This window comes from Choloepus didactylus, chromosome 1, assembly GCF_015220235.1.
Source record: "Choloepus didactylus isolate mChoDid1 chromosome 1, mChoDid1.pri, whole genome shotgun sequence".
Classification (NCBI taxonomy): Eukaryota; Metazoa; Chordata; class Mammalia; order Pilosa; family Megalonychidae; genus Choloepus; species Choloepus didactylus.
The window spans coordinates 194843972-194870932 of record NC_051307.1 but is presented as its reverse complement, the minus strand read 5'-3'; the positions used below and the strand labels follow the sequence as shown (position 1 = coordinate 194870932).

General features: G+C 40.6%; 1 protein-coding gene and 1 pseudogene across 1 annotated transcript; both read right to left on the bottom strand.

Annotated features, from left to right (window-relative positions):
• Positions 1-11022: 11022 nt before the first annotated feature.
• On the bottom strand, positions 11023-12333 carry LOC119528363 (annotated as a pseudogene).
• A 6952-nt stretch (positions 12334-19285) lies between these two features.
• SS18L2 (SS18 like 2) lies at positions 19286-24347 on the bottom strand. The gene is made up of 3 exons (XM_037848091.1): positions 24126-24347; positions 23776-23852; positions 19286-19835 (listed from the first exon to the last, which is right to left on the bottom strand). Exons 1-3 carry the CDS (start codon positions 24192-24194, stop codon positions 19748-19750), a joined length of 234 nt encoding a protein of 77 aa, XP_037704019.1. The 5' UTR covers positions 24195-24347; the 3' UTR covers positions 19286-19747.
• Positions 24348-26961: the final 2614 nt, after the last annotated feature.

Here is a 26961-nt window from a genome sequence, read left to right as displayed (position 1 = left end):
TTCCTCCTCTGTGAAGTAAGTAGGATGAAATACCTTCTATCTGAGTCTCTTTTTACTCAAGGATTCTTTTATTCTATCCTGTGAGTTGAAATTTCAGACAATTTGAACAAAAAGTATGCTATTTGGTCTGTGGCAATGGTGAAGAAGTTGCTGGGACGAGGCAGGCCTACAGTTGGAATCCACCAAAAGGACTGATACCTCTCTGGGGTCCCCAAGAGTAGTAGGAAATTGGTATCCAGGGAGTTACAAGCTCAGGCTTAATTTGACCATGTTTACCATGAAAAAGAACCCTTGGCAGTAGGAATTTCCAGGTTATGATTCTAGGTGTTGAGCCTTGGAAGTGGGATTACAGCCAGCAGTTGGGGCTTCAGGGGATAGGACTGTGGCAAAACTAATCAGGAAGGTTATTGGAGAAACTTAGATGAAATAGATTCTAATTTTCTAGAAAACAGAAATTACCAAAATTGATTCTGAAAGAAGTATAAGGCCTGAATAGTAATCATTGAAGAAACTGAATTATTAATCCCTAATCTCCCTCCAGACAACTTTGAATGACATTTTAAGACAACCAGATGGGAAATTTGATTATGATCTGGATATTAAATGAAAACTAGGAAAATGTTTGATTTTTTTTAGATATGATAATGACACTTTGGCTATGTAAGAAGATGACCATCCTTTTTTAGAAACGTGTACTTAATTATGTAGAGATGAAAACACATAGTGGATTTGTTTTAAAATACTTCATCAAAAAAAATGGAAAGAAAGAAATTTAAAATGGATATTAAGTGAAACAAATGTGGCAAAATCTAGATAATAGTTGAATCTAAGTGATAGTTATTTCAGGACTTACTGAATTATGTTGTCTTCTTTTGCATATGTTAGGAATAAAATAAAATATTAAGAACATAATAAAAAGAGTGAGAACAAAGATAGTTTTCCTTTCCAAAAGTCACAAGGTGCAATTTGTTTTTCAGGCATGTTATTAGCAGACCCTCAAGGAATAATAATCCCTCTCTCAATCAGAATATTTCAGATACTCAGAGAAAGCTACTAACTTGTTTTATGAAGTTATGATTATCTTGATATCCAGACAGGGCAAAGACAGTGCAAGAAAATTATAGACCAATCTCATTATAAAGATGGATTTTTAAAATCCAAATAAAATATTAGGAAATATAATTCAACATTAAATAAACCCCAAAATGTTCATAAACTGGTTGGCTTTAACTCAAGAATGCAAAGATTGTTCACCATCAGAAAATCTATTCTGGCAATTCCCTCTCATCTCCAAATGCACCATTCAGTATATCCTCTGTAATACACAATTCAGCCTTAAGCAGAGATCCTTGCTCTGCTTCCTCCACCCCTTCCACAAAAGTAGGTTCTACTGTTTTATAGGTCAGGGGAGGAAGAAAAGAGGTGAAAGAAAAGAGAAAAAAGGAATAAAATGAGATATATACCAAATCTCCCCTATTTGCTTATACCATTTTTTAAATAAAAGAATATTCTAGATCTTAAATGGGAAATTGTGCAGAAAAGAATCAGCATAGTAGGTCTGAGACCATGGAACCCCTGCAGCCTCACCATCTGGGCCATTTCTCATGCCTCTCTGATCCTGCATGTTGCCTTGGTCTGTGCCAAGGTGTGGGTCTCTTATCCAGTTGGGCTTAGGAACTTCCTGAGAATTGGGTTCAGTGTTCCTCTCTATTTTCTTCACCATAGACCCCAACATGGGGCCCGGTAAAATGGGGGCTCACATAATTGAACTGATGACCACATGGGTTTGAATGCTGCTCTATAAATGGCCTCAAGAGTAATAAACAAGAAAAACAACAACAACACAGAATGAAGGGTCATTGCAGAGGTGTTGCCTCTGTGTACAATGCTGTTTCCCCTTCCTGGTCATGTGTCAGATTCTTTGTTTTTCAGATCTCAGCTGCAGTGTTAACTCCTTGCATCTTCTTGGTATCCATAGTTTGAGGTAGCCACACTCTGCAATACATCATCCTGTTGTAATTCTCTGCAGGGCAGGTATTACCACGTGATGCTTTTCTTGATTATTTGTACTTTATTGTCTGTCTCACTCAACAAGAGGGACATTGTCTGGCTTCCTCAGTACATGCTACTTGATTAATATTTTTTTGGATGAATGGGAGGGAAGGAGAAGCTCATAGTGATTCAAGAGAATGTCTAGATACCAAAGAATCTGTAGGTTTTTCATTGGAAACATAGGTGACATTAATTAACTTTTAAAAATTGTTTTTATTAAAATTGAATAGATTCAAAAAAATATTTGTATGGGTGAGGTAGAAAAAGTAAAAATAAAATGAAGATGCTATGTACCCAGCTTAAGAAATATACTCAAACTTGACATCAAGAAGATGGCAGAGTAGGGAGCTGCAGGGTTCACTCCTCTTCCAAAAATAGCTAGTGGACAGGCAGAAACTGTCAAAAACAACACTTCTGGAACTCTGGAGACCAGGAGAGTACTGGGCAACATCCAGGAAAGAACAGGATGAAGACACTGAGAAACTGCAGTAAAGAAATGTGAGTAACTCGCTCAGCCTATCTATGGCTTCTGGCACCCACCCCTCACCCCTGGGGTAAGTAGCTTCCACAGTTGGATCCATGCCTAAAGGGCTGCCGGAGACTGGGATGGCCACAGGAGTCCTCCACCCCAAGAACTGAGGGGGACATGGCCCAGTACTGATCCAGCTTCTGGCCAGGAAACTTAGACTGCTGGATCCCCCTATTCTAGTCCATCCTGGTCAGGCATTGCCACACCGTTTTTTCACCTGCCTCAGAGGTGGAACTGGCAAAGGGCTAAAAATAGCTTACTTTCTAGGGCTGAGGGGAATAGGTTGCTGTAGATTGCCAACTGCTGGGCAGGTGAAGAAAGCACACTTTTGGGAAAACATCAACAAGGTATTTGGGTGAAAGACACCATCTGCTGGGCAGGCCAGGGAAGTGCAGCCTTGGAAAGCTGAAGAAATAAAAGGCTTTTGGGGGGACTTCTGGAAGATGGCGGTTAGGAGAGACAGGGCAAAAAAACACCTCCGTGAAAAATAATAGATAAAAGCCAGAAAGTCACCCAGAACACCAGTTCCAGTGATGCACCAGCTGGACAAGGTCTGCTGAATCCACAGAAACCGCGCACTTGGTGAAACCGGGAGTCTGCTTTCTGAAACTAGTGAGTAAGCCTGCTGAATATCCAGCAGCCACACTGCGGTGTGGTGAAACTGTGGGTTGGCGGTTGGAGTCAGACTAGTTCTTTTTAAAAACCCAAAAGTGGCTGCGGATATGGCAGCAAGAACCACACAGGGAGGCACGGCAGGAACGGCATCTCCACAATCTGTGAGTATGCCTCAATATCTGGCATGGATGATAGCCTTTCGCACACCCACTGCTAATTGTCTGGGTGCTAGGAAGGCAGAGATTAGCCAAAAGGGAAAAAAATCCACGCCCCTTACAGAGAACTTCCCGGCAGGCTAGGAAGGCTCCTGCCTGGTGCCGGCACCACAGCCCAGAGCTGTGCCAAAAAACCCAGTGCAACGGGAAGTGTTTCCAGCAACGTGCACATGCCACAATACCTGGCGTGGACAGTAGCCTTTCATGCACCCGCAGCTAACTGTCCCAGAGCTAGGAAGTCAGAGAGGTGTGAAAAGGGGGAAATTAACACGCCCCGTTCAGCCATCCTTTCAGCAGGCTGGGAACGCCCCTACACGGTCCGGCAGCCCAGAACTTCCCTTGAGGGTCGGCGCACACTTGTGACGTAGCCAGCTTTCCCTCAGCAGAGGCCCTAGAAGGGCACGGCTTGGAAGAGGGACCCACTCGGAAATCCCACGGACCATACACCACTATTAAGGACTTGTAGGTCAGTGGTAGAAAAAATCTGTGGTGAGACTGAACTGAAGGTTTAGACTCTTGGAACAGCCCTAAATCTCCAGGAACACCTGGGAGGTTTGACTGTTAAAACCGCCCTCGCTCCCTAACCACTCAGACAAACACCCCTCATTAAGGGCAGACAGCACCAGCTACACATGCAAAACTGGTGCACCAGTTGGACCCCACAAGAATCAGACCCCCACACACCACAAAGACAAAGTTGGGGAGAACTTGCTTGAGCGGAATAGGTGGCTGGCAGATGCCACGTACTGGTTAGTTAGAGAAAGTGTACGCCACCAAGCTGTAGATCTGACAAATTAGAGAGAAGTCTTTGAATTAGCATACATATCCTAAAAGAACCCCATCAAGTTAAATAAATGCCAAGAGGCCAAAAACAGCAGAAAATTTTAAAGCACATGAAAAAAACAGATGATATGGATAACCCAAACCCAAATACCCAAATCAAAAGATCAGAGGAGACACAGTAGTTGGAGCAATTCATCAAAGAACTAAAGACAAACAACGAGACCATGGTACAGGATATAAAGGACATGAAGAAGAGCATGGCACAGGATATAAAAGACATGAAGAAGAGCCTAGAAGAGCATAAAGAATAAATTGCAAGAGTAAATAAAAATATAGATGATCTTACGGAAATAAAAGAAACTGTCGATCAAATTAAAAAGATTCTGGATACTCATAGTACAAGACTAGAGGAAGGTGAACAACAAATCAGCAACCTGGAGTACGACAAAACGGAAAATGAAAGAACAAAAGAAAGAATGGGGAAAAAAATCGAAATGGACCTCAGGGATATGATAAATAAAATAAAACGTCCAAATATAAGACTCATTGGTGTCCCAGAAGGGGAAAGGTCTAGAAAGAGTATTCAAAGAAATTGTTGGGGAAAATTTCCCAAACCTTCTACACAACATAAGTACACAAAGCATAAATGCCCAGTGAACTCCAAATAGAATAAATCCAAATAAACCCACTCTGAGATATATTCTGATCAGACTCCCAAATACTGAAGAGAAGGAGCAAGTTCTGAAAGCAGCAAGAGAAAAGCAATTCACCACATACAAAGGAAACAACATAAGACTAAGTAGTGACTACTCAGCAGCCACCATGGAGGCGAGAAGGCAGTGGCACAACATATTTAAAATTCTGAGAGAGAAAAATTGCCAACCAAGAATTCTTTATCCAGCAAAGCTCTCCTTCAAATTTGAGGGAGACCTTAAATGTTTCACAGACAAACAAATGCTGAGAGATTTTGCTAATAAAAGACCTGCCGGGTATTCGCCTACCCCACCTCCATGGTTGCTAACATGACCACAGACATAGGGGACTGGTGGTTGGATAGGTTGAGCCCTCTACCATAAGTTTTACCCTTGGGAAGACGGTTGCTGCAAAGGAGAGGCTAGGCCTCCCTATGGTTGTGCCTAAGAGCCTCCTCCCGAATGCCTCTTTGTTGCTCAGATGTGGCCCTCTCTCTCTACCTAAGCCAACTTGAAAGGTGAAATCACTGCCCTCCCCCCTACGTGGGATCAGACACCCAGGGGACTGAATCTCCCTGGCAACGTGGAATATGACTCCCGGGGAGGAATGTAGACCCGGCATCGTGGGTCAGAGAACATCTTCTTGACCAAAAGGGGGATGTGAAAGGAAATGAAATAAGCTTCAGTGGCAGAGAGATTCCAAAAGGAGCCGAGAGGTCACTCTGGTGGGCACTCTTACGCACACTTTAGAGAACCCTTTTTAGGTTCTAAAGAATTGGGGTAGCTGGTGGTGGATACCTGAAACTATCAAACTACAACCCAGAACCCATGAATCTCGAAGACAGTTGTATAAAAATGTAGCTTATGAGGGGTGACAATGGGATTGGGAAAGCCATAAGGACCACACTCCACTTTGTCTAGTTTATGAATGGATGAGTAGAAAAATAGGGGAAGGAAACAAACAGACAAAGGTACCCAGTGTTCTTTTTTACTTCAATTGCTCTTTTTCACTCTAATTATTATTCTTGTTATTTTTGTGTGTGTGCTAATGAAGGTGTCAGGGATTGATTTAGGTGATGAATGTACAACTATGTAATGGTACTGTAAACAATCGAAAGTATGATTTGTTTTGTATGACTGCGTGGTATGTGAATATATCTCAATAAAATGAAGATAAAAAAATAAATTAAAAAAAAAAAAAGACCTGCCTTACTTGAGATACTAAAGGGAGCCCTACTGACAGAGAAACAAAGAAAGGAGAGAGAGATGGAGAAAGGTTCTGTAATATTAGATGATGATGCATTTTTAAAGCCATATAGTGACCACTGAATATAAGTTTGGCTTTATCATCAACATAGTCATCGTAAGACACAACCCTATATTAAATTATTTTTAATTCCATATTTCAGAGAGGAATAAACAGACATTGCAGAATGGTGACATTATGAAGGAGAAAACACACTTGGTATCACATCCTATTCCATGCTACCATTTCTTTCACTCTATTTCAAATGGATAACTCTGGTTTACAGTATGGCATTCTTTCTGAAACATAGAAGTCAGAAGATGATGATACTTGCCTCACTTTTCTGACTTGCTGATTGTAAATGTGGTCATCTCACTTAATTTCTAAGATGACTCTTAGTTTCCTAATTGATAAAACAGGAATTAGACTAAGAATAATTAAAAACTATTAAATTTAAGCCTGAAAATATAGACTTCTTTTGAAAATCCAAAGGAATACTCTTATGCTTTTTGAGAGCATTGAAAAATGTGTATTCTCAATTATGTTTTATTGGTTGGTGTAGATTAGATGCCATTGTCTGGAGATAGGCATGGGATATATAGAGCAAAGGCATATAGGGAGCAGTGTTGGTGAAAATGCCTATTTATATATGGAGAGACATCTGTTATTGTAGTCATTGAACGACTAAATTTAAGTGGCAATTATTAACTTCTATTTCATACACTGAAACAAAAGAACATTAATTGTGGACCCAAGATTTGCTATTTATTGCATAGTTAATGGAAAATACTGAACCATTTTGGCTCCTGAGTTCAGATAGAGGGTTTGGCAAAAAAAAAAAAAAAAAAAAAAAAAAAAAAATCTATTTACTCTCTGATCCCTAAGCTTGTATAGTTTACAGTGCAAATTCCTATAAACAAAACAAAATTATCTCAATGCATTTAGTTCCTTGGTTCAGATAAAAATAATTTGAATAGCAAGGGTTATGGGTAGTCATGTTTGTAAACATACAAAGGAGGAAGAAGGGGAAGTATTGATCTGTATTCAGATTTATTCTGCAACCTATGTATAGTGAGAATAGTGCAACAATATCCTCATCTGTAAAATTTATAACACAGCCACTATTTTGTGATATCAAATAAGAGGACTATAAATATCTGAAAATTAAATACTATTCTGAAACTTTAAAAAAAATAATAGAGGGGCATATAGGGAAAAATATACCTATTGCAAACTAATTACAGTCAGTAGTACTTTAACATTCTTTCATCAACAGTAACAAATGTACTGTACCACTATTATGAGTCAACAATGGAGGGGAGAGGGAGTTAGGGGTATGGGAGGATTTGAATTTCCTTTTTTTTGTCTGTATTTCTTTTCTGGAGTAATGAAAATGTTCTAAAAATTGAAAAAAAATTTAATTGTGGTGATGGATGCACAGCTGTATGATGGTACTGGGGGTAACTGATTGTACACTTTGGATCTTTGGATAATTGTATGGTATGTGAACAATCTCAATAAATAAAAAATTAAAAAAAAAGGCTTTTTGGAGCCTTTCCTGACCCTCTCCCCAGAGTCCTTTGGATCTAATCTGCACAAGCTGCACAGGTACCTGGTCCAGTTTTGGCTGGGAAATACAGACAAACCAAGTGTTAACACAAACCCAATCAACAGCAAAATGCTAAACAAAAGAGAAACTGACTGTGGTAGTTTGAAGCAGTGATGTTCCCCAGAAAAGGCCATGTTTTTTTAATCCATTCCTGTGGGTGCAGACCTATTGTAGGTGGGATCTTTTGATTAGGCTATTTCAATTGAGTTGCCCCAAGGTGAGTCTTAATCCTTTTACTGGAGTCCTTTGTAAGAGATGAAATTAAGAGAAGCTCATCCAGAAAAGCCCTGGGGAAGCTAAGAGAGGACCCAGAGAAGCTCAGAGAGAAAGTCACTGGGACCAGCAGCTGAAAGCAATGAAACCTGGGAGTGAAGGACCAGCAGACATCAGCCATTTGCCTTCCCATGTAAGAGAGATGTTCTGGATGCCAGCAGCCAGTTTTCAGAGTTCAGGTTTCATCCTGTTGATGCCCTGAGTTGGACATTTTCATGGCCTTAGAATTGTAAACTTGTAAGCTAATAAATCACAATTGTAAAAGACAACCCATTTCTATATATTACATTTTGTCAGCTTTACAAAACTGAAACAACATGCTTCAGAAGAAAAATCTATTAGGAAAATCAGATACCCAGATATCACAAAAAATTAAAAGTCATCCTAAAAAACAGTCATCCTAAAAAAATAGCCCAGTCAAAGGAACACAATAAAAAGTTGGAGAGGAGATATAGAATTTGGAACAACTAATCAAAGATGTTCAAACAAATATCCTAAACTAACTCAAGGAGATGAGGGAAAATATGGCTATAAAAATAAAGTATATTGTGCCAGTTTGAATATATTGTGTCCCCCAAACACCATTATCTTTGATGTAATCTTGTGTGGGAAGATCTTATCAGTGTTGATTAGATTGTAATCCTTTGAGTGTTTTGTTTCTTGGAATGCGCCCCACCCAGGTGTGGGTGATGACTGATTGGATAATTTCCATGGAGGTGTTGCTCCGTCCATTAGGGGTGGGTCTAAGTTGAGTCACTGGAGCCATATAAATGAGCTGATGGACAGAGGGAACTCAGTGCAGCTGTGAAAGACATTTTGAAGAGGAGCTACAGCCAAGAGGGACACTGAAGAATGCACTGGAACTGAGAGAGGAGCTTCAGCTTACAGAGACATTTTGGAGATGGCCTTTGAAAGCAGACTTTTGCTCCAGAGAAGCTAAGAGAGGACAAACGTCCCAAGGGCAACTAAGAGTGACCTTTTTGAGGAGCTGAGGCCTAGAGAGGAACATCCTGGGAGAAAACCATTTTGAAACCAGAACTTTGGAGCAGATGCCAGCCACATGCCTTCCCAGCTAACAGAGGTTTTCGGGACACCATTGGCCATCCTCCAGTGAAGGTACCCGATTGCTGATGTGTTACCTTGGACACTTTATGGCTTTAAGAGTGTAACTGTGTAAATAAACCCCCTTTTATAAAAGCCAATCCATCTCTGGTGTTTTGCATTCAGGCAGCATTGGCAAACTAGAAAAGATATTAAGAAGACACTGGGTGAGCATAAAGAAAAATTTGAATGTATGCAAAGAAAAATGACAGATCTTATGGGAATGAAAGGCACAATAGATGAGATTAAACCTGCACTAGAGGCATGCAATAAATTTGACCAGCCATAAAACATGATTAGTGAGTCAGAAAACAAAATCTTACAGACAAAAGAACAGATAGAGAAAAGAATGGAAAAAATTGAGCAAGTTCTTAGGGAACTGAATGACAGCACAAAGTGCACAAACATATGCATTATGGATGTCCTAGAAGGAGAAGAGAAGGCAAAAGGGCAGAAAGAATATTTGAGAAAATAATGGCCAAAAAATTCCCAATTTTTATGAAAGATATCAATATACATATTCAAGAAGCGCAACATACTTCAAACAGAATAAGTATGAATGGACCCACTCCAAAACACATACTAATCAGATTGTCAAATGTCAAAGATAGAGAATTCTGAAAGCAGCAAGAGAAAAGTTATCCTTCACATATAAGGGAGCTCAATAAGACTAAGTGCTGATTTCTCATCAGAAACCATGGAGGTGAAAAGGCAGTGGTATGATATATTTAAGGTACTGAAAGAAAAAAACTGCCAGCCAATTAATTCTTTATCTAGCAAATTTGTTCTTCAAAAATGAGAGAGTTTAAAATATTCACAAACAGAAATTTTATGTTCTTTATCAGAAAATTTATGATAAACTGAGAGTTTGTTAATAACAGACCTGTGCTATAAGAAATACTAAAGGGAGTTCTGCAGGCTGAAAGGAAAAGACAGGAGACAGTGGCTTGGTGGAGAGTGTAGAAAAGAAGAGTATCAGTAAGGGTAACTAAAAGGCTAAAAAGAGAGACAAAAATAAGATAGGACACATAAAACCCAAAGGATAAAATTCTTGAAGTAAGTACTGCCTTTCTAGTAATAACATTGACTGTTAATGGATTAAGCACCTCAACCAAAAGACACAGATTGGCAGAATGGATAAAAAAATATCCATCCATATGCTGTCTACAAGAGATTCCCCTTAGATCCAAGGATACAAATAGGTTGAAAGCGAAAGGCAGGAAAAATATATTTCATGCAAAGAGTAACTAAAAAAAGAGCTGCAGCAGCTATACTAATATCGGACAAAATAGACTTTAAATACAAAAATGTTTTATGAGACAAAGAAGGACATTACATATTGATTAAAAGGGCAATGTACCAAGAAGAAATTACCATCATAAATATTTATGCACCTAACCATGGTGACCCAAAATGCATGAAGCAAACACTGGCAAAACTGAAGGGAGTAATAGATGTCTTTACAATAGTAGTTGGAGACTTCAATATACTACTATTATCAATAGAACACCTAGACAGAGGATCAATAAGGAAACAGATCTTGAATAATATGATAAATGAACTAGACCTAACAGATGTATGCAGAATATTGCACCCCAAACAGCAGGATATACATTCTTCTCAAGTGCACATGGATAATTCTGCAGAATAGACCACATGTTGAGTCACAATGTAGGCTTTGTTAAATTTAAAATTATTGAAATTATACAAAGCACTTTCTCTGATCATAACGGAATGATGCTAGAAGTCAGCAACAGCTAGAGAACTGGAAAATTCACAAATACATGGAGGTTAAACAACACTTTTTTTTTTTTTTTGAAGGTAAACTTTTATTTTGTCCAAGATGGGGAAAAGAAAGCATCTTAATATAACATTGCCTTTTCTGTTGTAGTCACAGTCACATCAGCAGGCTAGAAAAGCCATCCTGTTTCTGCCCTAGGCACTTGTGAATGGGGAAAGGGGGCTAATCTTGTGGCCATAGCGTCAAAACAGCCTCTCTGAAGTGGCAGGGCTGGATGGCATCACTGTGAGCCTCAACACCACAGGCTGCAGTGCTCTTTTTTCCTTTTCCTTTGCTTGGTTTTAGCTGAGTCTTGTCCAGCACTCCCATTCCCTAGGGATCCTGATGTGGCTTTTCCTGAGTGCTGTAATCTGGATGTTGGAGCTCTTGGTGTAGGAGGAGGCATGTTCCCAGGGGAGTCTGGATTGGACTTCATGCAAGAACCTTCAGCAGAGTTGTGATACTGTATGAAGGTTGCAGAAATGATGTGGCTGAAGAGGTCCCCTGCTTTAGTTACCATGTCCTGCCTCACAAAAGAGCCAGATCCACCAACTGTGCCACAGTTTCATTCGCTAAATATGCTAAAATTTCCATAGCGATAGCATTAGATTTTATTTCCATACTGTTGCAGTCCAACCAGTTTCGAAATTTGGAGACTTTTTTGGAAAAACTTAATTGTCAACTTTCACTAAATTCTGCATACTGAGTTGAATCCATCATTCATGTTTGTCTTTCTGCTTCCTCCATTCTCTCTTGCTTAATTTCATCAATTTCATCATCTTCAAACATCGCGAACAGTTCTCCTGTCTGGCCAATAGAGTAGAGAAAGTCTTGAGCAATTTTTTGTCTTTTGTTTGTGTTACTGCTGCCACCCAATTTATCTTCCAGAAGATTATCCTCATCTATTCCTTTGACAATCTTTGATTTGTAGTCTCAGAAAAACATGTATTTTAGTAGTCTTCTGAGTTTTTTCTTATCTTTGTGCATCAAAAACAGATCTTCAGCAGAGATTACTCTTGCTCCACGGAGCTGAGAAATTTCAGCAGCTTGCTGTAACAGATTAACAGAGTGTGCACCACATCTTCTACCAAAACTGCTATTTCATGAAGAGGCCTCCTAGTATCACCTCAAGAAAACATCATACCCTGTAATTCAAATGCAAAGCTTATAGACTTCCCTGTACTTCTTCCATTACTTGAAGTGGTGGTGGACATTGGGCTAGATGCAGTATATTCATCTCTGCTTTAAGAACACTTGTAGGCACAGCTGTGGGTCCTGTGTGGAGAATGTGGGGGGCAGAGAAGATGTGGTTTCTGCTGCGGCAGCCCAAGATACTCTAGGAAATGGGCAGGGTAGGTGCAAAGAGTGTTGAAAGAGAAGAAGTGACTCGGCTTGGAGGGCAGGGGGAGCAAAATCTAAACAACACACTCTTAAACAATCTGTGAGTCAAAGGAATTGCAAGAGAAATCACTAAATACATCAAGATGAATCAAAGTGAAAATACAACATGTCAAAACTTATGGGATGAAGTGAAGGCAGTGCTGAGAGGGAGATTTATAGCCCTAAATGCCTACATTAAGAAGGATGAAGGAGTTATAATCAGAGGCTTAACTGCACACCTGGAGGAACTAGAAAAAGGACAGAAACTAATCCCAAAGCAAGCAGAAGGAAAGAAATAACAAAGATTAGAACAAAAATAAATGACATTCGGAACAACAACAAAAAATAGAATTAATAAAACTGAAAGTTGGTTCTTTGAGAATATCAATAAAATTGACAAACCCTTAGCTAGACTGAAAAAGAAAAAAAGAGAGAAGATGCAAATAAATAAAATCAGAAGTGAGAGGGAGGACATTACTACTGACCCCACAGGAAAAAAAAAAGGACCATAAGAGGCTTCTGTGAACAACTGCATGCCAACATATTAGACAAGCTAGATGAAATGGATGAATTCCTAGAAATACACAAACAACCTACACTGACTTGAGAAGAAACAGAAGACCTCAACAGACCAATTACAAGAAAAGAGATGAATCAGTCATCAAAAACCTCCCAACAAAGAAAAACACAGGACCAGATGGCTCACAGATGAAGTCCACCAATCATTCCAAGAAGAATTAATATCAATCCTGTTCAAACTCTTGCAAAAAACTGAAGAGGAGTGTTCTAGTTTGCTAATGCTGCCAGAATGCAAAACACCGAAAATGGATTGGCTTTTATAAAGGGGGTTTATTTGGTTACAAAGTTACAGTCTTAAGGCCATAAAGTGTCCAAGGTAACACATCAATCGGGTACCTTCACTGAAGGATGGCCAATGGTGTCCGGAAAACCTCTGTTAGCTGGGAAGGCACGTGGCTGGCATCTGCTCCAAAGTTCTGGTTTCAAAACGGCTTTCTCCCAGGCTGCAGTTCCTCTCTAGGCTGCAGTTCCTCAAAAATGTCACTGTTAGTTGCACTTGGGATTATTTGTCCTCTCTTAGCTTCTCCAGAGCAAGAGTCTGTTTTCAACGGCTGTCTTCAAAATGTCTCTCATCTGCAGCTCCTGTGCTTTCTTCAAAGTGTCCCTCTTGGCTGTGTCAGCTCATTTATATGGCTCCAGTGATTTAATTTAGACCCACCCTGAATGGGTGGGGCAACACCTCCATGGAAATTATCCAGTTAGAGTCATCACCCACAGTTGGGTGGGGTGCATCTCCATGCAAACAACCCAATCTAAATGTTCCAACTTAATCCCCACTAATACATCTGCCCCACAAGATTGCATCAAAGAACATGGCTTTTTCTGGGGGACACAATACATTGAAACCAGCACAAGGAGGGAAGACTACCTAACTCATTCTATGAGGCCAACATCACCCTAATACCAAAGCCAGGTAAAGATACTTATAAGAAAAGAACATTACAGACCAATCTCTCTGGTGAATAGAGAAGCAAACATCCTCAACAAAATACTTGCAAATCAGATCTAACAGCACATTAAAAGAATTAAACACCATGATCAAGTGGGTTTTATTCCAGGTATGCAAGGAAGATGCAACACAAGAAAAATCAATTAACGTAATACACCACATTAACAAACTGCAGGGGAAAAAAACCACATGATCGTATCAATTGATATAGACATTGCGTTTGATAAAATCAAACATCCTTTCTTGATAAAAACACTCTAAAAGATAGGAATTGAAGGAAACTTTCTCAACATCATAAAGCATATAAATGAAAAAAAAAACCTACAGCTAACATCATACTCAGTGTTCCCTCTAAGACTGGAAACAAGGCAAGGATGCCTGCTATCACCATTGTTATTCAACATTGTACCAGCAGTTCTAGCTACAGCAATTAAGCAAAAAAAAAAAAAAAAAAAAAGAAAGAAAGAAAGAAATAAAAGGCATACAAATCAGAAATGAAGTAAAACTTTCACTGCTTGCAGACAACATGATCCTATATTTAGAAAGTCCCCCAAAGCTACAAGAAAACTACTAGAGTTAATTTCAGTAAAGTGGCAGGATACAAGATTGTTTCAGTTTACTAATGTTACCATTATGCAAAATACCAGAAATGCATTGGCTTTTATAAAGGGGATTTATTTGGTTACAAATTTACAAATTTCTGAAAGCCAAGAAAATGTCCAAATTAAGGCATCAACACAAGTATACCTTCAGTGAAGGAAGGCCAATGGCATCCAGAAAACCTCTGTTAGCTGGGAAGGCATGTGGCTGGCATCTGCTGATCCTGAGTGGTTTTCTACCTCCTCTCTCAGCTCCTGTGCCTTTTTCAAAATGTTGCTCTTGGGGCATTTTGTCCTCTCTTAGCTTCTCTGGAGCAAACTCTGGGCTAGCATCTCCAAAGTGTTGGCAAAAGTCTGCTTTCAGCAACCGTCTCCAAAATGTCTCTCTAAGCTGCAGCTGCTGAGGTCCTTCTGTTTCTGAGCTTTTATAGGGCTCCAGTAAACAACCCACACTGAATGGGCAGGGCCACATCTCCATGGAAATAATCTAATCAAAGGTATTACCAACAGTTGGGTGGGTCACATCTCCATGGAAACAGCCTAATCCAAAGATTCCAACCCAATCAACACTAATATGTTGGCCCCCACAAGATTGCATTAAAGAACATAGTATTTGGCAGGACATAATACATCCAAACTGGCACAAAGATCAACACCAAAAAATCAGTAGTGTTTCTATACACTAGTAATGAGCAATCTGAAGAGAAAATCAAGAAAAAATACCCATTTACAATAACAACTGAAATAATCAAATACCCAGGAATACATTTAACCAAGGATATGAAGGACCTGTATTCTGAAAACTATAAAACATTGCTAAAAGAAATGTTTAAAAGACCTAATTAAATGGAAGGACATTCTGTGTTCATGGATTGGAAGACTAAATATCATTAAGATGTCAATTCTACCCAAAATGATTTAGATATTCAATGCAATCCCAATCAAGATTCCAGTGGCCTACTTTGAAGAAGTGGAAAAGCCAATTATCAAATTTACTTGGAAGGGTAAGGGGCCCTCAATAGCCAAAACCATCCTGAAAAAGAAAGAAGTTAGAGGACTCACACTTCCTGACTTTAAAGCACATTACAGAGCTACAGTGGTCAAAACAGCATGGTACTGGCATAAAGATAGACATATTTATAAATGGAATTGAACTGAGAGTTCAGAAATAGACCTACACATTTATGGTCAATTGATCTTTGACAAGGCTGCCAAGTCCACTCAACTGGGACAGAACTGTCTCTTCAGCAAATGATGATGGGAGAACTGGATATCCATATCCGAAAGAATAAAAGAGGACCTGTGTCTCTCACCTTATACAAAAATTAACTCAAAATGGATCAAAACTCTAAATATAAAGAGCCAGGAACACAAAAGTCCTAGAAGGAAATGTAGAGAAGCATCTTCAAGATCTTGTGGTAGGCAATGGTTTCTTAGACCTTACACTCAAAGCACAAGCAATGAAAGAAAAAATAGATAAATGAAACCTCTTCAAAAGTGAAGAATTTTGTGTTTCAAAGAACTAGCTCACTCAATGGGAGGAAATATTTGGAAACCACATATCCAATAAGGGCATAATATCTAGAATATACAAAGAAATCCTACAAAATTCAATAATCAGAAGACAACACAACAAAAAATGGGCAGAAGACTTGAAAAGACATTTTTCCAAAGAGGAAATACAAATGTTTAAAAAGCACATGAAGATGCTCAACATCACTAGCTATTAGGGAAATACAAAACAAAACTACAATGAGATGTCATTTCACACCCACTAGAATGGCCACTATTAAAGAAACAGAAAACTATGAGTGTTGGAGAGAATATGGAGAAATAGGAACACTACTGTTCCTATTATTCACTGCTGGTAGGAATGTAAAATGGTCCAGCCACTGTGGAAGACAGTGTGGTGGGTCCTCAGGAAGCTAATGATATTGCCATATGATTTGGCAATCCCGCTACAAAGTATATACTCAGAAGAACTGAAAGCATGGAGTGAGGAGACATTTTCACACTGATGTTCATAGCAGCATTATTCACAATTGCCAAAAGATGGAAACAACCCAATTGTCCATCAACCGATGAATGGATAAACAAAATGTAGTATATACATACAATGGCATATTAAGCAGTAAGAAGGAATGAGGTCTTGATGCTAACATGGATGAACCTTGAGGAGTTCATGTCAAGTGCAATAAGCCAGACACAAAAGGACCACATATTACATGATCTCACTAATATGAACTAAATATCATAGGCAAACTCATGGAGTTAATATCTAGAATATGGGTAACCAGTAGAATGAGGGTGGAGAATGGGAAGCTGAAATTCTTAATTTGTGCAGAATTTTTAATTAGGTTGATTGTCAATGTTTGGAAATGGATAGAGGTGATGTTAACACATTATTGTGAGTGTAATGAACAGTGCTGAATTGTGCATGTGATTGTGGTTGAAAGTGGAATTTTAGGGTTGTATATGTCACTCACTAGAAGGAAAGCTTGAGGATGAAATATGGTGCTGTATAACATAGTGAACCCTGTTATGGACAGCAAAGGTGGTTAATAGTACAAACATAAGAATGTTCTTCCATGAACTAGAACAAATGTACGGCATTATTACAAGGTATTAATAACAGGGTGGTTTATAGGGAAAAAATACACCTAATGCAAACTATGGACTATAGTTAACAGTAATATTTTAATATTCTTCCATCAGTTGTAACAAACCTACCACACAAATGTTGTGTCAATAATAGGGGGAAAAATAATAGGAGTGTATAAGGGGTATAGGGTTTTCTTTTTGGAGCAATGAAAATGTTCTAAAATTGATTGTGATGAAAGCACAACTCTATGCATAAGTATACTGAGAGCCATTGATTATACATGTGAGATGGATTATATGTGAATAAAACTGCTTAAAAAAGAAGAAATATACTCAGATCTTTTTTCAGCAATAAAGGTTTATTGCAAGGGTTCCAGGGCGCATGAGCCATACTGTTACTTAGCCATACTGTTACTAAGAATCCCCAAAGGTCAGACTGGGACATCAAGAGGCCCCATGAGTAAATGGAAAAATAGCTAAATATTTTGTGGGCTACACCCTGACCTCAAATCCTCTGCTCTTGCCGCTTTTGCTGCCACATCCTCATCCCAGGAGAGTGTGGTAATGACTGAAGTCACTACTGTTGCAAAATCCCCAAGGCACATTCGGAAATTCAAGAGAACAGGCTCAGACCGTGTGGGTTATTGGGAGGTTGGTTGACCGCAAAGGTTAAAGGCAGAGTGGGAGGCTCAACTCTTGAAGTAGGGGATCCTCTGAGAATGGGGTGGTGGTTAAGTCTCTCCAGGGTTGCTGTTTGGTCTTTGTTTTTTGGTTTTATTTATTTTTTAATCATCTTTTACATCCACTTTGAGTCCTGGGTCCTATACGAGTGATGGCAGATGCTTGTGCTTCAGGAGCTCTCTGAAGGAAACAAGCCGAGATGAGCTAAGCACAGTACATAATGGCTAGCTGGCCTGTACCAGGTTCTCCAGGGTATCTCCCAGTGAAGGTCCCCTCTAAAGCCTCGGGTGAGCTGTGGTTAGTGACCATGGCTATCCCCAGAGGCTCCTGATTTGTCCTGATTCAGTCCTCTAAATAGGGAATGAAACATCCTTCCAAGAGATAAAGGAAGGAGAACACAGCAAGCCACAACCCCCTTCCCTCCTGGGAAAAGCTGGGCTTTATCTTCAAGGCTGCCTTCCCCCGCCCCCCATTCTGGAAGCTCCACCTGACTGCTGTAGACCACACTGCTTACTGAGCCCATACTCCCCAGCAGAGGAGCCTCTGTCACAAACCTCCATTCACCTCTAATGTGGGCCATGGATGGTTACTGCAAGGTCAGACCCACCTTGTGCTGGCAGAAGTCCACCTCAGGGGCCTGCCCAACAGATTTCCACTTTTTTCCCCCTGCTCTGATATCTGGAGTCCCACTTGGTCACAAAGGCAGCTTGTTACTGCAGGGGAGCTAACTCCCCTGGAGGTAACCCCCAACCAGATGTCAGGTGGACAATTCTGGGACATTCTGCATGTTTCTCAGAGGTCTGCACAGAATTGAATGCCTATTGCCTACAGCAGTGACCTCCACAACAAACTCTTAGTGGCTTTTCCTCCTTCCATGTCTCACTCTTCCCCACCTCCTTATTCCTACTTCCTGAGATCACCTTCCAAATAAACTACCTACACGCAAGGCCTTGTCTTTAGGCTCTGCTTTTGAGGAGGGCCAAATTGAAACAGCCACCCATGCTTACATTCTGCCCCACCTAAGTAACTATGGGTGCTAGGCCCTATGTAAACAAGTCAAGCTGCCCAGGTAAACGGGGGCAGCTGCCATCCCACTCCAGCTGATGGTTGTCATGTGGATCTGCAAGCCCAGCATTGTGAGAAATCCAAGCTACAAGTTATATGAAAAGAGGGTGATAGTGGGACATGTATTAACAACACTAAAGGGATACAACCAGACAAATCCAGAACATGAGCTTCTGGAGCAAACAACCTAATTTTTCCAACAAATGACACGGAAAGAAAAAAGAAAAAGTGTATGTGGGGGGTGGGGGGCAGTTCGATATTTTAAAAGAAATTTAAGAACCACATCAACTAAATGCAATGTGTGAATCTTGTTTGGATCCTAATTCAGACAAATCAAAAGACATTTTGAGACAACTGAGGATAATTGACCATCATCTATTAATGTAAGATGATATTAAGTAAAAAAATAAGAACTAACAATTTTGTTGAGTATGATCGTGGTATGTTTGTTGCATGTATTCTAAGTCCTTGCAGTTTTTCTGGAAAAGTGAATGGAACACTTAATATATGGAAAGTTCTATACCTCCACACCAATCTTTCATGGAAAGGCAAGCTTTATTTCAAGGCAACCTGAAAAGAGCAGTCAGAGGGATCACAACTACAAACTGGTAGAAGGGAGCCCTAAATTATGTTTAATTGTCAAGATTTCAATTGGGAATCTCACCAATCAGTAGGACCTGATTGCCCAACACCTACTCGGTTTCCTTTCTAGGTGAAAACTAAAAAGTTAGGCTTGAAGGTGCCTGTAATGTCTTTTTTACTTAAACACGCTTCAATTTCGGGAAAGAGGACACTATTGACAGATCTGCTAAATTATTAAAATAAATATTTGCATTGAGAATACTGTTAATTTAGTAGCTTTCTTCACATTTTCACATTTTAGAAGAGTCACAGAAGTTTCATTCATGTTTTAAGCAGCTGAGTTGGTAAAGATCCTGTCTCCATTTCATAGGAGATAGATTATATTCAATCACACCTCAAAACAGCCAACTAGAAGATTAATCCATTGTTTTTGAAGTACTGGTTGGGCTGGCATCTGCAATGGTAGCCAAATAAATGAGATTTCTGTGTAACACATGCTGGTACCTAAGGGAGAAAAACAAGCAAAACTTAGCAGTTTGTTTTTACTGACTCCTAACATAAAAAAAAAAAAACCACTGGAAAAGAACTTACCCACTCTAGTGGAACAGCTATCTATGAGGTCAATATTATCAACTTTCTTGTTTAACACATTCAAGGAAAATACATCCAGAATTCCACCCATTCCACTTATCGATTCCACGGCTACCTCTCTAGTTCAAGCTACCATCTTTTCTTGCTTTGACTATTATAATAGTCTCCTAACTGGTCTCCCTGCTCTACCCTTTGTGTCCCTAATCTCGTCTACACACAGAAGCCTGAGTGATCATTATACAATTTAAAATCACGGCATTCCTCTGCTCAAAACCATCCAAAGCCTCCCATCTCACTCAGAGTAAAGCTGAGTCCTACAAGGCCCTGTGGGATCAGGGCCTCCAGTTACCTCTCTGCTCTCATCTCCTGCTGCTTCCCGTTTGCTGAATTCTGGCCACAGCTGCCTTCTTGCTGTGGCTTGAAGATATCCAGCATGCTCCTGCCTTGGGGCCTTTCTGCCTCATGCTCTTTCACATATATGCATAACTGGGTGTCTCACTTTAGAAATCTGGCCAAATGTAACCCTATCAGAGATACCCTATAGCATCCCCTCCCCAACCCTGCTTTAGTCTTCTTCCTGGCATGTATTATGTGCTTAGTTACATGATTTCCTTATGCTGGAATAGAGAATGTAAACTCAATGAGAGCAGAGTTGGTATCTAATGATTCCCCAATACCTGAAACAATGCCTGGTTCTCAGTAGTACTTATAAAATATCTATTGGAAAAACTTAAAGAAGGGACAAGACACTTCATTGATCAATGTGAGCTTACAACAGCAGTGATTTTTTTTCAACCAGAAGGTAGAACTCCCACCCAGAAATAAAAATCAGATTAGAGGTCAGGGAGTATGAAAAAGCTCAGTAGAAAAAATAACTTTTTATTTTGGAATTATTTCAAATTTACAGGACAGTTGCAAAAATAATACAACATACCCCCATCCAACCCCCAGTTACCCAGTTCCACCCATTTCAACATTTTGCCACCTTTGCAGTATTATTCTATCAATCATCCATTATTTATTCTCCAAACACTTGAAAACAGGTTGTGCACATCATACTGCTTGTATACAAAGTACTTCCATGTACATTTCCTACCATCACGGATATTCACTTATGTAATCACCTGAAGTGCAGTTATCAAGTTTAAGAAATTTAACATTGATATAAAGCTTAAATTCTATATTCCAACTTATTCTTATGCCCCAATAATGTCCTTTTGAGCCTCTTCTCCTTCATCCTTAAATTCCATCATAATGTACTGCATTTAATTGTCTTTATCTCTTTAGTTTCTCTTGTCTTCCTTTTTTTAAAATTGTGGAAAAATATATACAATATAAATCTTCCCATCCTAACTGGGAAGTATACCATTCAGTGAGATTAATCACACTCACAATGTTGCATCCATTACTAGAACTTTCCCTTCATCCCAAACAGAAACCCTACACTCATTTTGCATTAACTCCCTATTGCCCCTGCCCCTGCCCCTGGTAAGCAGTGCTCTACCTTCTATCTCTGTGGGTTTGTATAGCCTCTGATATTTTCTTTGTGGTTACCCTGGGGCTTAAATTCAACATCCTAAATCTATAACAATCTCATTTGCTTTGATACCAACTTAACTTTAACAGCATCCGTAAACTAGGTTCCTATACCCCTGTCCCCCACCTTTATGTAGTTTATGTCACAAATTACATAGTTATACATCATTGAGTCCAAAGCCATTGATTTATCATTACATTTCATGCATTTCCCTTTTAGATACTATAAGAAATAAAAAGTGGAGTTACAAATAAAAAATACAATAGTTCCGATAATTATTTTAATCCATGTCATTACCTTTATTGGAGCTCTTTATTTCTTCATGTGGTTTCAGTCTACTGTCTAGTGTCGTTTCCTTTCAACCCACAGAACTCCCTTTAGCATTTTTTATAGGGCCAATCTAAGGGTGATAAACCCCCCTCAGCTTTTGTTTATCTGGGTATATTCATTTTACCCGCATTTTTGAAAGATAATTTCATCAGGTATAGAATTCTTGTTTGGCAAATTTTGTTTCCAGCGCTTTAAATGTCTTCCCACTGCCTTCTTGCCTCCATGGTTTCTAATTAGATATCTGCACTTAATCTTATTAAGGCTCCCTTGTATGTGATACATTGCTTCTCTCTCTCTCTTTTATTCCTTAAACAAAAGTAATTTATTGGTTCACAGTCTGGAGGTTAGAAAGCCAAAATCAAGGTACCAGCAGGCCATGACTTCTCCAAAGTCTACAGCATACTGCTGGTGAGTGGCAATCAAGCTCTGCCTCCATTAATTAGTGATCTGTCTCTTTCTGTCTCCTCCTGTGACTTTCACTCATATTGCTTCTCTTTGCAGCTTTCAGAATTCTCTCTTTATCTTTGGCATTTGACAGTTTGATTAAAACAATATGTGGTATGGATCTATTTGGGGTTACCATGACTGGAATTTGTTGAGCATCTTGGGTGTGTATATTTCATGTCTTTCCTCAAATTTAGGAAGTTTTCAACCATTATTTCTTTGAATATTGTCTCTTCCCCTTTCTCTCTTTCTTCTCCTTCTGAGACTCCCATAAGGCATACACTGGTGTGCTTGAAGGTGTCCCACAGGTTCCTCAGTCTCTGTTCACTTTTCTTCATTCTTTCTTCCTTCTGCTCCTCAATCTGAATGATTTCAATTGTCTTATATTCAAGTTCACTGATTCTTTCTTTGCCAGCTCCAATCTGCTGTTGAACCCCTCTAGGGAATTTTAAATTTCTCTTACTGTAGTCTCTAGCTCTGCAGGAGAGCTCTCTAAGCTGCATTTTACACCCAGGGCATGTTTTGCGAGTCCCTTAAGGCATCACCAGACAGACTGGGCAGATATACATACTCTCAGTTTGTGCATGAGGGTTACTCTGCTCCTTCTGGAACTGGGAGCACGGGTTGGCACCATGCTGAACAGATGAGGGGATGAAGGAGCGGCCAGCCAGAGCGCCCTGAAATCTTACTAATTTTAAATTGCCTTTTTCTTGATTTGGCATTCAACTTGTTACTACAGTCCTTTAACTATTTTCTGGAGCTTTGAGAAAGATGGTTCTGCCAATACTTGTTGAATGCACAAAGCATCTGTGGGTGGCCAGAACCCTCAATCCGGCATCTTGATCAGGGCTTGTAGTCTCACTAGAAACTTTTGATAATGTTCTCAATATTATCAATAACAATCATTGATAAAGACTGATAAAGCCATTGTTCGATAGCAATGAAATAATATATTTTTCTATTAAAAATTCAGCATAATTCCTGGTATATTTTCAGAAAAGAAACCCAATCTCTGTTTTCTCTAATTTTAGTATCTGGGCTTGAGGGTACATTAAATTACTGAACAGAATTTACCTTTGGCTAAATTAGAAATCTTTTTGATATCTGAATGTGTCACTCACAAAAGTTAGAAACGAGAGGGTGCTTAGCAGTCCAACTGTCTGACTTCCTCCCACCTGAAAAAAAGATGAGCCAAGGACCCAAGGTAAGAAATGGCCAAAGGTCGCATCTCATAATGCCCAGTTTCCAGCATGTCGTCCCTGCTACCTTCCCTGTTAAGTCAGCAGCTGACATGGTTTCAAGTGAGGAAGGTTTTGCAGCGAGAATAATTCAAGTTTTGAAAAGGGAGCTAGATCTGACTCCGAGCTCCACAATGCACTGGCTGTGTCGGGCAGGTAAGAAAACCTCTCTGAGCCTCCCTTTCTTCCTCTGTAAAATGAGGCTCAACTGCAATTAACCACCCAAGATTCCTAGTTCGAGACAGCGTCTGCATCATCAAACAGGTTTCCCCTCCACCGAAGGGGATGGCAAGGGGATACTTACTGGACGCATTCGTTCGCCCGGCCCTTGTTCTGATACTCCACGATACAGCGAATCAGCTGGTCATTCTCCTCCAGGAGCTAAAAGATAACAGAAAGGGTCGACATAGCGTGGGGTAAGGACGGCAGGGAGGACTGCACGCCCCTTGCCGTTCTGTCCTGACCCGGGGCCTTTGCTGACTCCGCCCCCATTTCAGTCCGTATTCCTGTTGACTCCTAACCCGCAGGTAAACAGCCTATGAGGGCCATAAGTCTCAGCTCGGATGGCACTCCCTCCAAGAAGCTTCCCGCATTTTGTAGCCCCCTAGGATATCTACTAAGGAACCCCTTCTCTCTGCCTGCGTCGACGCTCACCCGCTGGATAGTCTCTTGATTGACTTCCGCTTTGCCCCGCAGCCAGTCGGGTACGAAGGCCACTGACATCCGGAGAGCTGGGGCTAATCCCGGCCTCAGGCACAGAAGACGATCGCACAACCCTCCCGGAGATACTCCATGTACAATACCACAGCCGCAGGACCGCACCGTAGGTATGGCTCACACTTTCGGTGTTGATTGGGTGCTCCCGCCTACAGGGCGGGAACGGGAAGGACGTCATTTGTGATTGGACGCACATGAGCGACGCTCAGTGTTCTCCTCAGGCTCTGTCCTTATGGTTCCGGTTCCTGTGCGCTTGCGCAGTCTCAGAAGCTAGGTCCTGGCTACGGCCGGGGTAAGGTCTCAGGCCCAGGAGCCGGGGCTGGAGATCCGGGCTGGAGATCCGGGCCGGGGATCACTTCCTCGCGTTTTAGAAGCTCTGTATGGTCCACCTGCAGGAGCAGCTTGCCCAAGATCACACGGGAATCGTGGCTGGAATCCAGATTTCTGTCAACAAGTCTCTTTGGATATCATTCTGGTGCTTCCACACCTGCATCTGAAGCCTGAACTGTGGGCACTACCTCCTGGCAAGTCAAACCCTGCAAGACCAGAAAACACTGGTGTTAGCTTTTGCTCTTTGCTGGGAAGAAATTTGCATATGTGTCCAAATTTCCTTTGGACAGTAATAATGCTTACTACATTTACAACAACACTTAAAAATTATTTTCTCCATTTTACAGATGAGGAAATTGAGAGGTTAAGTAACTTGCCCAAGGTCCCAGAGCTATTAACAGAAAAGCCAGTATCTGAACACAGTCAGCATGGCTCTAGAACACTTACTTAACTACTACCCCATACTGCCTAAGCGCGATACTACAAAGGTGATTTGCTGCAAGATGCAAGGTGGAAGCTGGTACCACACCAAGTATTCCTGGTGGCCACTAAGACTCAGGATTGGAGGTACAGGACTTTTCTGACTGTAACCTGGTGTCCCTATTCTGCTGGCCATAGTCCTTCAGTTGGCCCATGGGCCATATTTGAAGTGGTTGGCTTCTTTCATGGCGCATGTCAGAACAGGGTCAGTTTTCCCTGCAGCACAAAGTGAGCAGCAGCCACTTCATGTAGGAGGGAGATCTTGGGAGCCTGCCCTCCTCAGAAGGTGTCTGAGGGTACTTCTGCCTTCCTGAGTGGTGGCCCTTATCCAGAGCAAGCTCATTGGCTTTCCTGGGCTCTCCCTCCACAATCCTTTATTTAACCCTGTGAGAAGGCAGTTTCTGTCCCATTTCATGGAGGGGTTTACCCCTGGTGAGAGAAGAGGGGCAATACATCTGAGCTGAGCCAGGATTCAGGGCTTCCTGGCTCCAGAGCCTGTGTTGTTAACCCCACATCTGGCTATCTTCCCAGAAAAAGTCCCCAGGGGTTCCAGAGTGGGCAGAGGAGGAACCATCTCCTCCTCTTGTTTAGTGCTACCCAGCTCCATCTCAGGCCTATTCCTGTTCAGACAAATGAGGAATGACAATAACATGAAACGGTGTTAATATGGTGAAGGTGCAGGGGACCAACATGGTCCAGCATATAGTGAAAGCCCTCTAGAAGTAATGTCACAGTTTGAAAGGTGGTCTACATTTGAGACATCCATGGCTTTACTTTTCCTATCATTTCTCAGTTACCTGGGATTATGACTTCTATTCTCACCACGTCACTAAAACTTCTCTCATGCATCAATGACCTAATCTTTATCTTGCTTGACCTTTCAGCATCATTCATCATTGTTGTCCTATCTCTCCTTCTCAGTCACAGTTTTGTTTATTTTGAAATCCTGTGACTCCACACTCTCCTGGTTTTCCTTCTGTATCTCTAGTCTCACCCCCCACCGCAGTTGCCTTTGCATCCTCTTTTTTTCTCTGCCACCATACTCTCCTTGCGTGGTCTTACCCACTGCATGGTTCCAGTCAGCTTCCATAAATGATGTCTCTCAAACTCATATCTCCAACCCAGCCCCTGACCCTGAGTTCCAGGCCCAAACATCCAGCCACCGACTTCAACATCTCTGCTTGATCTCACCTCACACTATACAAAGTTCGCGACTGAATTTGTTCTCTTTGGAACCTTGCGATCATCTTTGATAGCTCCTTCCTCACTCCCTCACATTCATCACCAACTCCTGCTGATTTTGCTCCTGCATCTCTCTCTAGCCTGTCCTGTTCTCTTCCTCTTCACCATCAATCCAGTCCATGCTCCATTCTCTTTTGCCCAGACGACTGCACATTGGCTTCTAGGCTGGTCCCACCACAGCTACTCTGAGACTTCTCCAATTTAACGTTCATGTCAGTGGCCAAAGTGATTTTTACAAAAGGAAAATCTGATCAGTTTTTCCATTGTCATAAACTTCTTACCATGGCCGACAAGTTCGTACATGGTCTGGCTCCTTCTGTTCTTTTCATAAAGGGGCTCTCACCCTACTCTTTTGCTCTGTAAGCTTTGGCTGTCTTTTAATCCCTCAAAGGAGCCCTGCTTCCTTCCACATAGGTTTTTTAAAAAAATTATTATTATTGTTTGCTTTATTCTATAATATACATAAAAGTTTCAAATATTTACTTATTTGCTTTATCCTACAACATACCTAAATTGTTTAAAAATTAAAACACCAATATACTATTAATATAAATAAAAGATGAATATTTCCTTGCAGTTGGTTTTTTTTCTTGGAGCAATGAGAATGTTCTCATTGTTTGTGGTGGTTAATGCATATAGGGTTTTATACATGCTGTTCTCTCTGTCTGGAACACTCTTTCCTCTCCCCCTTGCCTAGTTAGCTGCTACTCAGCCAGTGTCA

Coding starts and splice junctions, on each gene's coding strand:
- SS18L2 (XM_037848091.1), bottom strand. CDS start 24,194: ATGTCAGTGGCCTTCGTACCCGACTGGCTGCGGGGCAAAGCGGAAGTC. Junction 23,853..24,125: donor ATCAAGAGACTATCCAGCGG/GTGAGCGTCGAC, acceptor GTTATCTTTTAG/CTCCTGGAGGAGAATGACCA. Junction 19,836..23,775: donor CGGGCGAACGAATGCGTCCA/GTAAGTATCCCC, acceptor TTTCTCCCTTAG/GTACCAGCATGTGTTACACA.